General features: G+C 35.7%; 1 protein-coding gene across 22 annotated transcripts in view; it reads left to right on the top strand.

Annotated features, from left to right (window-relative positions):
* The window catches only part of DNAAF11 (dynein axonemal assembly factor 11), a 67,181-nt gene that overhangs the window by 22,180 nt on the left and 30,212 nt on the right, over positions 1 to 14,789 (top strand). For 12 of the 22 annotated variants that reach the window (XR_015283709.1, XR_015283714.1, XR_015283696.1 and 9 more), the window contains 2 exons: positions 3,215 to 3,300; positions 13,023 to 13,228. Coding sequence is in view for 12 of the 22 variants with exons in the window: in XM_086878655.1 (XP_086734781.1) it covers positions 3,215 to 3,300; positions 13,023 to 13,206 (270 nt within the window). In the remaining 10 variants the exon portion in view is untranslated. Of the gene's footprint in view, positions 1 to 3,214; positions 3,301 to 4,268; positions 6,886 to 9,100; positions 9,133 to 13,022; positions 14,498 to 14,789 lie in introns of those variants that run through there. The other 10 variants (XM_086878697.1, XM_023921531.2, XM_086878636.1 and 7 more) reach the window with 5 other exon arrangements.

A 14,789-nucleotide genomic window follows, 5' to 3' on the forward strand; every position in this document is an offset into this window, starting at 1 on the left:
TTCAGTCTCTTTCAGGCTGTATCAGTGACAAGACAAGCTTAATGACTATATTGCACTGTATTATATCCTTTTGTTCCTAAAAAACAGTTACCAAAATAATATTTGTTTATCAACTAGGTAAATGGCCTAGCACATTCCTTACATAACTGAAATGTTGTCCAGTAATGTAGAAATAGTCTCCTATAATAAGCTTCATGCAATAATATCCTAAAAATATCTCTCCCTTCTCAGTAACACAGAAAAAACAGAAATCTATCTGAATTCTAAATGTTTTTCACCTGTTTTAGTGAGCTTCTGATCAGGTTTATAAACCTTTAACCATTCATCTTCCAGCCTGTTCATAATTCCCTAATCCTTGAAAAAAAAAAACCAAAAACTCTTTCCTTGACTCTCTGATGACCTTGCCACACCACAGATGTTGCAGATAGTAAATTCCACATCAAATAAAAGAAAGGAATAATTCTCACATTCATTTCTAGAACCATATTTTTAACTATATTACTTGCTACACAACAAATTACGGCAGAATGGATGCCTTTCTTAGGTAGTGTTTACCAACATTTTTTGGAAGGTCGTCAGAAGAAACTGAAGGACACAATGTTCAGTGAAATAATGTAGTGACATTTTAAAAGTGTAGTGTTTATACTGCAATAATCCTTTGTATGGAGATTTTGCATGAGTAAGGTGTTGATAATGACGACATTGTACATGCCTCATGTTCTGGGAAAAATATTTGTGACATGAATCTTCTCAGATTTTGAATCTCTGTGCTCTGGCAGCATCATCTTTGCAGATGATGCAGGAAAATGAAAAACTGGGAGATTCTTTAATAGACTTTGACTAAAATTAGCATATTAAATAATACGATAAGCAAATTATTTCATAAAATGTCATCAGTAGATTACAGCAACATTTTAATTACTGCCTGAGTAAAAGCATCAAACCCCAGTGTTATTAACAAGCATGTTACATTTAGGTTTCTGAGACATTCTTTGTCATGTTTTAAAACTTCATTTTTCTTAATTTAGTGAGTCAGAGAGAAAAATTTGGACTTTTGATTAATTTTTCATTATATTACCAGTCACAAATGAATGCTGACAGCTGTTTATTGCTTGGGCTTTCAGAAGTGATTAGAAATTTAAAGATCAGTAAGAGTTAGATTCCTTTATTAATCTAAAAATAGGTGTGGTGTGTATTGTGCATGTCAGTGCTATTTGATAGAATTATTTATATAATTCTCACTTATCTAGGTATGGTAAATACAGTAATATTTCATTACAATCAAAGGCATGTGGAAGCACAGCTGTGGAACCCTAGAAATCTAATAATCCTTCAGCGTAAGTGTGTTTTCTGGAAAGCCTGTTACTCAGAGGAATTCCCATTGTAGAATAATAAAGCCATTGCAGGAAAGAAAAGGCGGACAGAAAATAGGGCTTTCACATATTCCTTCTGTTTTCTCAAATACACTCCAGATTTTATTTAAAACCTCTATATCTAGAATCATTTGATAATGATCTTAAAAGGGTGCATTTCCTGTTTTCTAATTAATCACAGAATCGTAGGGTATGCTGAGTTGGATGGAACCCATCAGGACCATCAAATCCAACTCCTGGCCCTGCACAGGATATCTCAAGAACCCCACCATGTGTCCAGGAGCATTGTCAAAGTCCTTCTTGAACTCCTTCAGGTGCTGTGACCACTTCCCTGGGGAGCCTGTTCCAGTGTCCAAACACCCTCTGGGTAAAGAAACTTTTCCTAATACCCAACCTAAACCTCCCCGACACAACTCCAGGCCATTTCCGTGGGTCCTGTCACTGGTCACCAGAGAGAAGAGATGAGTGCCTGCCCCTCCTTTTCCTCTCATGAGGATATTGAAGACCTCAATGAAGCCTCCCTTCCATCTCCTCCAGGCTGAAGAGACCAAGTGACCTCAGCCACTCCTGATACAGCTTCTCCTCCAGACCCTTCACCATCCTCATGGCCTCCTTTGGATGCTTCATGTCTTTTTTAGATTGTGGTGCCCAAAACTGTACACAAAAATGTAAATATTAGAAGTCATAATATTAGTATCATAAATATTAGTATAATAGAATAACTTTCAGAAAGCTTCATTTTATTAATTTAGTCCATTTTCCTGTATATCACAGGCTTCAGATTTCACTGTTTCACTGTTATCTTTCCACTGAGCCCAAAGTAGGCAAATCCTAACCCTTCCCTAAGTTCCAAGGTCAGTTCTTGTCAAGGATGTATTTTCTTACGAGTGCAGAATCAGCATGTTTCTTCACCATCCTTGATGGTGTGCTCTGAGGACAAAGTAAGGAGCACGAGTCTCAGGGGGATAAATGGAATTAATTTCTGTTAAAAAAAAGAACACTTGAAAAAAGGGAAAATAGAAAGAAACAAGGCTTTCTTTCCTTCATCAGAGCATGTATAGAATCAGAGGGATTCAGCCTCTTCAGACTGATTTCCAGAAACAGATGACAGAAGCTGTCTTTATATCATTTGGGGTTCAGAATGGAGACTAAATTCACAAGGCTTCTGGAGCACACTGCTCTCAAATCAATTGCACTATGAAAGTCAATACAATGAACTATTTGGTGTAGTTCCTGTTCTTCTTCTTTCAAATGCTTAAGGGATCCCTCTCTCATGCTGTTCTTACAAAGGGAAAGATCCTTTTGCAATGAGATAACCTTTTGTCTGTAACACATCTTCCAAAAAATCACGGTGGACGTGTTTTCTTTGAGAAGGGGAATTCATCTGGACTTTGAACCTAAGCTTCTCTTCTAGCAAAGGAGCTGAGGGAATTCATGATCACTTGTCATTTGTGTGAGTAGAAGTCCATGCTAAAGCTGATTTTTTAATGATAATGTCAGAACAAGTACTTACTTGGACACCAGAACCAAAATGCAATCAGTAATGTGCATTATTAACAAGGTGCTAAGATAGTATATATTTAAATGCAAGTAGATGTATATATTTAAATACTCTTTCATGTATAATTTTATAAATGTTTCCATTCAGATAATTTGGTTTAACTTGCCTTATGTCTCTGTTCCTTGCTGAGTGAAGAGTGTTAAAATATAACAGAGTAAATGTCACAAGAGAAAATTTATGCAGACGCTCTCAATTTTCTATTTTCGAAAGAGTATTTAAATGCTTGAAAGCAAAAGTGTCAACTTTTATGAGAATTCTGTTTTGTCTATTTTTGTTTTAGGCTAAAGAAGTAATCCTGGCTAAGCAAAAAGTTTCAGCTTCAAATAAACATTCTGACTGCAATACACAGCAAAAAAACACGAAAAGGTAATCCCTTTTTATCTTCTGCTTCAGCTTTATTTTTATAGTGTGTTATTCACATGCCAGAATATGTACTTCTTTTATGTGATTGTTGAAAATATGAAAATATTGATTAGTGTAGAGCAAAAGTATGTCTAAAAGCTTTTAATAACCTATCTGGTGCTGTTTATTAAAAAGTGATCTCCTTCAATAGCAGAGCCAAAAAACCACTTTATTTTTGCCTGTCAGTTTCTTTCCTTCAGCTCATTCATTGGTAACTGGTATGCACTAAAAAAACCTGGTATACACTAAAACAAAATCACCTACTGAGAATGGCCTTCGCAGAGCTCCTTGCTATGGAACCTTAGTCTGGGAACCTTTTAGAAAGCAATTATTTTGAATCTCTCTCATGAATGTATTTTTTCACTGTCATACAGGTTGATCTACTGCTCTAGTAAATAGGTTCAAAAAACAATTCTGCAAGGTTTTGTAACAGATCCATCCTATTATTTTTGACACCAACTCCAGCCCTTGAAATCTTGTAATTAATGATTGCCCAAGGCAGGTGAATATCAGTGATGCACTATTTTCTGTTTTTACCCTTGGCAAGTACTTTTGTAGATAGACAGTAAGGTTCATGGACTAAGTACAAGTGCCATGATACTTATTTTAATCTGTGCTTTTCCTTTTGTTATAGCCAATGGTATTCATACCAGAATAAGATAGTGTAATAGCAAAGTTCCATAATCTGTTTATCTGTTTATATTTGAAGTGTTGCACTTGTTTGCTTGTTTGAGTTCATTGTGTTGAATCCTGTTAAAAAGGCTAAACAGTTAGTAAAAAATGGCATTTTGGATTGTGACTGTTCTTTGTCTCAGTACTTAGGACACTGGCAAAATAGTTCTGCAAGAGTCAGTTGTAATTAATTCTACTTTTTATTTCTTATTTCTAATAAAAATCAAGCATTAACTTCTTGTCTTGATGATCTGCCTTAGGAGATGATAGGACACCTGCAAGAATTTCTTGAAATTACTAGTGAGCCCCCAGGACTGTACCCTTTCCTTAAGCAGCAGTCATTACAACAGTACATCACTGAGTATGTAAAATATTTTTAGAAGGTCCAGGTCAAATGGAGGATAATTACTGTCCATTATACCTGGGAAGTCATGGAAATCAGGTGAAGTCCCTGGTGACTGGAAAAATGGAAATACTGCACCCATTTTTAAAAAGAGTAGAAAGAAGGCTGCTGGGAACTTGTGACCCATCAGCCTCACCTTTGGGTTCCTGCTCTGCCTGGGAATCATGGAACAGATCCTCCTAGAAGCTATGTTCAGGCACCTGGAGGACAGAGGGGTGATTCAGGACTGCTAGAACAGCTCCACCAAGTGCAAGGCCAACCTAGTGACATTCTGTGATCAAATGACAGTATCAGTGAAAGCTACAGCTGTCATCTCTCTGGACTTCTGTAAGGCCTTTTTCATGGCCCCCCCACAACATCCTTCTCTCTGACTTGGTAAGAAATGGATTTGATGGATGGACTGGGTCAGGATTTGGTGGATCAGGAATTGGTAGGATGGTTGTGTCCAGAGGGGAGTAGACAATGACTCAATCTGTGGATGGAGATCACTGACAAGTGGTGACCCTCAGGGGTCCATTCTGGGGCATTTTCACATCAAGTACACTCTCAGCAAGTTTGTGGGTGACTCCAAGCTGGGTAGTGCAGTTCACATGCCAGAAGGTGGGATGCCATCCAAAGGGATGTGGACAAGCTTGAGAAGTGGGTTTACATGAATATCATCAGGTTGAACAAGGTCAACTGCAAGGTGGTGTACGTGGGTCAGGACAGCCCCTGGTATAAATAAAGGCTGAAAAAAGAAAGGATTGAGAGTGGCCCTGAGAAGAACTTGGGAATATTTTGTTGAATGAAAAACTGGACATGAGAAGGCAGTGTACACTTGCAGGCCAGAAAGCCAGCCATGTCCTGGGTGGCATCAAAAGCAGCCTGGACACCAGGTTGAGGGAGGGGATTCTCCCTCTCTGCTCTGCTCTGATGCAGAACCCACCTGGAGTTCTGCATCCAGCTCTGGGATCCTTACTACAGGAAAGATATGGATCTGCTGGAGCCAGTCTAGAGGAAGGCCACAAAAATTATCAGAGGGCTGGAGCACCTCTCCTATGAGGAAAGGCTGAGAGAGTTTGGATTCTTCAGTCTGAAAAAGATAAGGCTTCAGGGAGACCTTCTGTCAGCCTTTCATTCTAAAAAGAATCTTGTAAAAAAGATGGGGACAGATTTCAAGGCATAATTGTTTTAAAGTAAGAGAGGGGAAATAAATAAGAAAGAATTTTTGTGTTATGAGAGCGGTGAAACACTGTCACCATTTGCCCAGAGAGGTGATGGATGCCCCATCCCTATAATCATTCAAGGTCAGGTTGAATGGGGCTCTGAGCAACCTAATTGAACAGAGGATGTAACTTGCTCATTGCAGAGGGATTGGACTGGATAACCTGTAAATTTCCTTTCCAACCCAAACCATTCTGTGAGTCTATTCTATGATTCTTTACAAGAGGAATAGTGCTTTTCCACTGAAGTGCAGCTAAATCTTTAAATGCATTACAATAAATAAGTTAATAAAACAACTTGTGGATTAGGAAAATACATTTCCTTAGAACTCTCTGTTTGCCTTTAGTTTTGTCAGCATAGTAAGTGTTTAAATAATAATAGGAGCATGGAAGTAATAATGTGAATTTATGCCCTTTCCTGCCAGCTGATAAACTAAAGATATTCTGTGGCATAGTGAAACTCCAAGTATTGTGTTTGATTTCTATGGAGTTTTATGTAAGTATGAATCTGCTTCCTGAAGATTTTGAGGGCTAAAATATTACAGGAATATATACCACAAAAGTTGAAGTAAGAAGTCTTTGAATTACAATTCTTTCTAAAAATAGTGTTTTGACCTCTTTAGCTGAAAAGTTGCTGACTAGCCAGATGTTAAAAATTTGCTGAATAGTTGTCTCTTAGATTACAGAAGAACATTCATTACATTGATTATACTTGACAGCTACAGATGTCTTAGCTAAATGCTGTCAGACATATAATCTGCCAAACTGTAATGCAGAGCTTTAAATCTCTTTAACTCTTGTTAGCTAGATTACATGATGATACTGTCATTACTTCTGCCATGTATGAGAAACTTCTCTGACTATATGTGAATCTGTATTTGGAGCATTCAAAGAGGCAAGTTTCTGTGGAAGGAATTTGACAGACTGATCTATTATATTTACAAAGCCTCTATTAATGCAGTAGCTGAGTGTTCCATTCCTTACTGGAACTGGCCTCACAGTTCATCTGTAAGATACCAAAGTTGAGTTCTCTACAGCTGCGTAGAGGAAATTCAGAGGACTTCTCTGAAGTTTTACTGGAAATCTTTAGAGTAACAGTTACATAAAATCAACAGTCCTTTTCTCATACCTGCAGCTTTAGACTATTCTTCCTTTAGTAGTTGGAGAAGAAAAAAATTAAATAAAACTGAAAATGTCTCTAAATGTAAATATATACACATTTGAATTCCTCTAGTAATGAAATATTCATATGAATAAAACCTTTTTCATTCATTTTTTGAGTTTTCTTCTTTTGCTTTTGTTTGTTTGTTACTATAGATCTTTATATACAGAGAGGCTAATAAATATAGCCAGAGAATGGTTTAATTTGAAGATGCAAAGGAATGGAGTGGCAATTTCTGCAGAACTAAAAACTAATCAGCAAGTTCTGATCTATACACATATTTTATATTGAAGTAAGGAATATAAAGTAGAGGTGATTTCTATCTTTGTAGTTCAGGCATTGCAAATCTGACTGCCCTAAGTATCTTTTCCCCTCTTAGCTATTCAGGATTGCACTGGGTGACCAAGCCAGCACATGCTCTAGAGAACACCATGAAATATATTAGGTTGGAAATCTGACTTACATTCTACTGGAATCCGTTCTTAGTGACAGTAAATATTGTTTGGGGTTTGGCAATTTTTTGGTTTTGTTTCAGTTTGGTTTAGTTTTGTTTTTTTTAATCTGGATTTTTAAGGAGAAAAAAAAAAATTAAAATATGCTGATGGATTGTCCACCTCTATCTGCTGGTTAACCCATAAATGCCTTCAAACAGGTTATCCAGTTTCAACCATTTTTCACTAATTCACTAATAATTCACTAATAATATGTAAGAGACATAAAATACATAAAATTACCTGTAATTTATATTGAACTTGAGACTGAGAAAACTTGAATGTTTTTAATCACTGTATTGGATCACTATTTTTCTAGCAAACAAGTCATGATAAGACTCATTAACAGAACTTCTTTTATGGTTTGAAGTTTCAGAGATAAGAAACCTTTAATTTACTTTTCTTGGATAACTCTTTGGTTATAGTTGAGCTTTTCTTTGTTTATTAACCAATAAAGAATAAAAGACTGATGATTTCAAAAATTCTCTATGGCTATCTCACTTGAGATGTGTTGCTGAAGATGAAACATACTGCAAAGCTCTGTTTTACTGGATGACCCTGATTTAGCTTGGTTCATTTTGGTGGAGAAGAGGCTAAGAACAAATCTGTGTGAAAAAATGGTAGATGTAAAAGTAAGAATCTTTCTTTGGGAGTGAGAAGTTCTAATTTGAATTCTAGAAGCAGTCTTTGTAAAGTGTCAGAATACTGCCTTTCCACAGACTGAATGGCTGAAAATCTCTCCCAGTCTTAAATTCCTACAGCTTACACAGAGGGATGTGATGAGTTGGAAGGGAGAGAACTCTGTGTTGTGAAGAGAAATACAGTAGAACAAAATGAGTCATTTCTTCAGGACTAGGAAGGGGAGGTAAGATGAGGTCAGAAACGGAATGGTGTTGCAAATTGATCTGAAAGAACTTTAGGAGGATTTATGTGATCTTTCAGAATGCAAATTCTCAGTGTCTAAACCAAGCACAAACATTTCAATGTGAAGAAAGCCAAGTGCATCTGAAGAGTGGCCTGACTGACAGATGAGTAAATGTGTGCAGAGATCACAAATGACAAATCATCAGTTCTATTGAGATGTAATGCCTTTGATAAACACCTGGGATTAGATCACAAATCTTGAGAGTAGAATACTTTGCAGAATTATTATTTTCTGGCAATGAAGTTTTCTAGCTGTCATGAAGACATTGAGAACTTTCAGAATGCAAGTAATATTGTATGGGAAAGGAGGAATCATAGGAACTGTAATTCAATTGGCTTCTTAGCCAGAAAGTGTAATCAGATATGACTAAGCAACATGTTAAAAATGTTTTTCAATCAAATTACTCTCAAAGTATGGAGTTATTTGCATTCTCAGAGAGGCCTGGAGCTAATCAAAGTAGAGGGTGTGCATCTCCATCATTTGACTAATGAGGAGAACAAAAGGTGGGGTGCCTCAGAAATGATTTGAAAACTAATTTGTACATTGGCATCTGATAGTCCTTAATGTAATAAAGTCAGAAGACTTCAGAAATGTGCCCTTCTGGAGAAAGCATTCTCAAGAGAACAGTTCAGTTAGTTCCTGATCACTGCAGTCTGAAGTTATCTTAGGTTGTGCATATGGGACAAGGACAAAAGTCTGAGGGCAGAGATGGAATTTAAAGTTGCTTTCCAACATTCCATAACTTTGAAAAAACTTTATTAGAATAAAATGTGTTTTCAGTGTTTGTTTCCTGAGTGTTTAAGGGTTTCAAGTTTGACTGAAAATTTTAATAGTGAAAGGATAAAGACTAAGATAATATTATAGCCATAACAGCCATATATAAATTCAGGATCTATTTGTATATTGCAGGTATTGGAGCATATTTCTTGCTTGCAGACAAGGTCAGTTTAAAATTTAGCATCTTGAAGTGGTTTTTCAAAATAAGGACAGGGATAGAATAGTGAAGTTGAAAATGTCACAGTGGCTATGATTTTCTAACTTTTAGAAACTTGGACACTATTAATATATACATTCTCATTCTGATGAATCTTATTCACGAAAATATATTTGTCTTTTAGAACAAAATGGCCTAGATATCATCAGCCTTTTATATTTCAGAACATTTACCACTGATTTGTTAGTTACTCCTCACTGTTGTTTTGGCCCTGAGAAATGCATCTGATTCTACCAGTATTCATGTCTCTTCCCACTGATTCTGAAGACTCCAGTTACAGCCTCATTTCTGATTGCACACATATATGGAGATGTAAAAAGTCTCTTACACAATGAAAGAGGAATTAATTTTCCAGTAGTTAAAAAAAAAAATATAATTATTTGCTTAGATTACCTAGTAGATTTTTTCTAAGCTTATATTTTCAAAAATTGAGACCAAAGTACAAGTGTCCCACATTCACCATCAGTTTTAACATACCTAAATAAAGATTTATCTTTCTCTAAGCTCTCAAATAAGATGTCATTCCATATACTGGAATCACTCTCTTTCCTTATTCAAGGAAAGGATTTATTAGTACTTTGTCTAAGGTGATAATGATTTTTTTGTCCTGTTTCATTCACAATATTAAAAGATTTGAAAAAGCGCCTCTCCAAAGTGGTTGGTTGTGACTCCAAAGTATCTTTAGATATTCTGATAAGGGAAAGGAAACTTTCAATCACATACCAATAACCATATATTCTGGATCAAAGATATGAGAAATTTCTAGCAATCTAAATTTTATTGAAATTCAGAAGCTGACACAGGGGAATGTAACTGTCAAATAATTTAAATATCAAGTATGGGGATTAAAGACTGTAAATAAAAGTGTTAATTATCAAGAAATACCAAATTATCAGATATGCCATGTGTCATACACCAGATTGTTCAACAGGATGCTATAGTTGTACAAAACTTTCTTTATTGTGGAGTCTTCTAATTTTATTCTTAAAAAACCTAGTCAGACTATGTGGAGGTAGAAATAGCCTTTCAAAGGGAAAAAAAAAATGTCAGGAAAAAATAAAGGATTTAATTTATTTTTGTGTGGTGCTTTAGTGTTTGACCATAATTTTTTAGGTAGAGAACACTCAGCAGCAGGTAGCAGTGCCAAAAACTGTGAACTTAATCTATTTTTAGACCTGAGCTTGAAATAGCTTGCAAACAGTGAGATTTTCAGGTATGTTCTCTAGCTGGTCCTTCAAGGAATATTTTTGTTTCCATAACATAACAAAGGAAATGTTTTACCACTGCTCATGGAACAGCTTCAGCAACAAGATGACTTTTATTCTGCTAGGTGGAATTATATGGAAAAAAACCCTTGTTCTTTCTTCAAAAAATGTTCAGGTGGTTACCCTTGACTTCATCAATACCCAGCCTCTTTTGCCTGGATTGTGTGGTGAGATCTGTGTTGTAGCTGCACTGATCTCAGCCTAACAGAGTCTTGCTTCAGCCAATTGGTATCATGGTAGCTGGGATACCACTGTGAAGCTTTTCCAAACAGGTATAGAATGTTTGATCATGTTCATGTAAGTGCATGAAAACCCACTTCCTTTCTGGAAAAATCCACTTGTGCTTGATTCTCAGTCTTGTAGCCTGTTGCTAACATACTTTGAGATTACATGTGTTGCAATTTTGAGAATGGCTGATGTAATAACTTTTTCATAGCTTGTTGATCTGGATTGTTGTTTATGACACTGTTAATTCATTTCTGGAGTACTGAAGTTTATTCTGCTACTAAGCAATAAGATATTCAAATTCCATGATTGTGTTTTTATGAATGACAATTTGTACAATTTTAGAGCTGTTGAACAAATGTGAGATACCACTGCTAATTGAAATACTTCAAATTAAGGAAATTATTTTCTAGCATGTGATGGAGGCACAGGCTGAGCCTAATGTATTCTCACGTTTATGCTTTTTTAGCTTTTTCTGAGGTGCCTCAGATTAGTGGTAAATGATTAGTTTAAGGGTCTGCTCTCTTTGTGATCTCACCAACAGCTACTGAAAAAGCAATTCCAGGTCACAGCACATTTCATAAATTACACAGGAAACATAAATGCACTTTACTTTCGGGGGATGAACATTTTTCAGAGTGTTACACTTTTATGTTTCATTAAATAGTATAGTGCAATATCAGAAAAAAATCATATGGCTTTATAAATTGAAGAATGTTCAGGGTAAAGAAATAAGATCTTTCTTGTATGTTTCCATTACCCATAAAATTGTACTCTGAGTAATTTTTGTTTATGCCACTATTTGGAAAAGATTTATGCAGATTATTAAAGCAGGCAGCTTCTCTGGCCATTTTCTGCTCAAAAAAAAAAAAAAAAAAAAAAAGAAAAAAGATCAAATTATTCTTTTAGTACAAGAAAAACCTAGTGGCATAGAGCTGAGAGAGGTGATTAGGCTGGTGACCAACTGTTCTGGAACTCCTGCTTTCCTCAGCAGAGCACAGGAGTGGAGGAGGAACCCTCCCATGAGCTCCTCTGCATCTCTCCTTCAGTGGGACAGAGACCCTGCACACAGGTGGGGGCTGGGATGTCTGCTCAGATCTCCCAGAGCCTTGATGGAGAAACATTGGCAGAATCTGGAAGCTGCCCTGCAAAACTCTCTCTCTTAACTATAGATGGTGCATTATCAATTTAAATTCTTTTATTGTGTTTTATGTACAAATTTTCATTTCCTGTCTTGTTATCCATAAAATGAATTCTGTCATGCAGTGCCTTTGCCTCCCCCTTGTTTGTTCTGTTTCTAAGGAGCCTTTCTAATCTCCTGGGTAAAAAGAGTTTTCTCACATCTCTGAAGGGTGAGGCACTGTCTTTTCTAATGCTGAGCTGGGAACTGTGACTCAGTATAAAATGGAGTATGAAGATGTACAAATCATGTTGTAATTTGAAGAAATTAAACATAATTATACAATTAAATTCCATTTTGCCATTTTTTCATGTAAACAGTTACAAACTGCATGAGCAGGTTAGATTTTTTTCATTTAATCATTGAGCTCCTCTATTAGAAAACAACAATGAGATTAAATGCTGCAAGAAAGGGAGTATGTTTCAAATCTTTTATCATCATGTGATGTGCATAGGTTGCCTTAATGAATGGCCAGTATACATTTCTAAGTGTCATCTGAAGGAGTATTCTTAATAGCAATAGGATCTGAAAATTGTATCAAAACTCTGAATTTTCTTATAATTTAATTTAATTTTTTTTCATAATAAAAACATGGTGAGGATTCATGTTGCCAAAATAAAAAATTAGCTGATCAAGGCAGACAAGTTCCTACAATTGTATTTTCTCTATAAATGAAACTATTTCTGTTTACCAAAGATGGACCTGTCACCTAGAAATTAATAGACAGTCAGTGGGAAGGAGCTGAGTAAAAAGGAGCAGAAAAAAAAATAATTATAAAACAATTGGATTTTAAAAAATTATCTTAGATCAAAACCCAACCATTTATCCTGTGATACCATCAGTCACCAGGTTGTGATATAAAGGGAATTACAGCTATCTAAAATTAACTTTTGAAGTCTGGAGACTAAGGATTCTTTTGTACAAAATCTTAGAGATTTTGTATTACTTTCATGTGTTTACAGTGAGGGTTTTCATTTAGCAATCAATTCTCAAGTTACAAGAACTCTTAACCCGTGTTTAATTGGACTTTGTAGCAACCCTCGTACCAAAGTCAATGTGTTTATAAGCAGGCACCCAAAATAGAACCATGGAATTATATAATAAATTCAAACAATTCTATCTGACACTGAAATTAAGTTTTTTCCATTTATTTCCCTCTTGTCTCAGGAGTGGACAAATTGAGAAGTTAGAAGTGGATCCTAGTAAATATTCATTCCCTGATGTGACAAAGATAATCCAAGAACAGGAACGAACTGGACAGGGACCGATAAAGTTCCAACCACAGAAGGTTACAGAGCCTAAGAGCTGTGTTGATTTGGAAAATAATGAAGATGTTCCTCCCTTAATTTGAAACATTCTGAAATATTCCCTCTGTAAGTAGAGTGAATGCTTGTGTTGAATTCATGACCCTATGTGTAAATAAAATAGAGCTGAAGTTGGCAATATCATTACATTTCCTATAAATAACTTTTTTTATGCCAGTGTTTTCTGCTGCATTTTCTCTTAGTATATTACTATATAATTTTTTTTTTCTAGATTGTGTACTTAGTAAGTTAGAATTAGAATAGAGGTTTTATATCAGAGATTGTAATATCTTCAAACAATTTACTCTCTGGGTTGAGAGATGACACATTACTGTAGGAAAAAAGAAAAGGAAGGAAGGAAGAAAGCACTTGTAACAAGATTTGTGATTTTTTTCTCATTAAATTAATGATAGGAAAAATCTCTGTGTATTCCTTCAGTGTTTTCATTCTCATGATGGACAACAGTAGAAGAAAGGGTATGGTTAAGAGTGAGAGGTATTGCTGTAATCTACCATTCATCACTGAATCTCCAGCATAATGCACAGCTCCTGGATTCTGGAGCTCACCTAATGCCATATCTTGAAGGTTTGGGGAGAAAATAAAGAGAAACTTCAAGAAAAAAATAATGAGTGACCTACATTACCTTTCTTCTGCATTTGTTGTTGTTTATAATGGAAAACTTCATTTGGAAGAGAAAATGCTTCAGATTCAAATCACCTTTTGTTTTTAGTCAAGAGCAAGCAAAGTCAGGAAGAATCAAACAATATTTTCTGTTTAAAACTTGTTTTCATCCTTAAGATAGAAGATTAATAAGTTGCAGTTATAACTGTACCACTGTTTAAGTTCAGATAGTGCCCACAGTATCCTCAGCACATAGTCACATTCATAGCAGAGCCTTTGAAAGTGCTGTATCCCTAATTTTGACAAACATCATACAAAAACATCAGCAATGGGAATGAAAATATTCCCATTGAATTCTGGGAATTTTTATCCACTCTAAAGTGCTTTATGGTTCTTCACAGATGCTTAATGTAAGATAAAGATAAATAGTCTATCTTAAAGTGCATTGAAGAGAAGCAGAAAATATCCATCAACTTAGGCTGATAGCTTGAAATGATGCATTTTCTTCTGTTGCAATTTGAAATGGATATAGGGTAAAAATAATTAAGTTTCATAATAATGCTGGATATACTAAAAGCTGAAAAGAACATTTATATATTTCAAAGCTATAAATAAAAGTTGAATTTGGGCATCATCTGATGGACTGTCACATCATCTTGTATTTTTTGCACTGACTCAATTTTTCCAACTCCAGAATAAATTCTTCAATGATACAAACCTCTGAGCCCTGGAATATATTTAATCAGCCCTGCTCTAGTTAATGGAGTGTAAAAACATCAACTGCTTTTGCAATATGTCCCAATTCACTAGAAATGCCTAACCTTGCCAGCTGACTATGGAAAAGACATATTAAATTTTATCTCTTGATCTCACTGAGTAGTAATATTCCCATAGGGTGAGCATGGATCATTTTCTGGAATGCACAGCAAGGTTCTGGATTCGAGATTGCACAGGTGGCAGGGCTGCAGAATCTCAGGGACAAACAGGTTCCAGCAAGGGCCAAAGGTGA

The sequence above is a fragment of the Cyanistes caeruleus genome, chromosome 1, assembly GCF_971803275.1.
Source record: "Cyanistes caeruleus chromosome 1, bCyaCae1.hap1.1, whole genome shotgun sequence".
NCBI classification, from domain to species: domain Eukaryota; kingdom Metazoa; phylum Chordata; class Aves; order Passeriformes; family Paridae; genus Cyanistes; species Cyanistes caeruleus.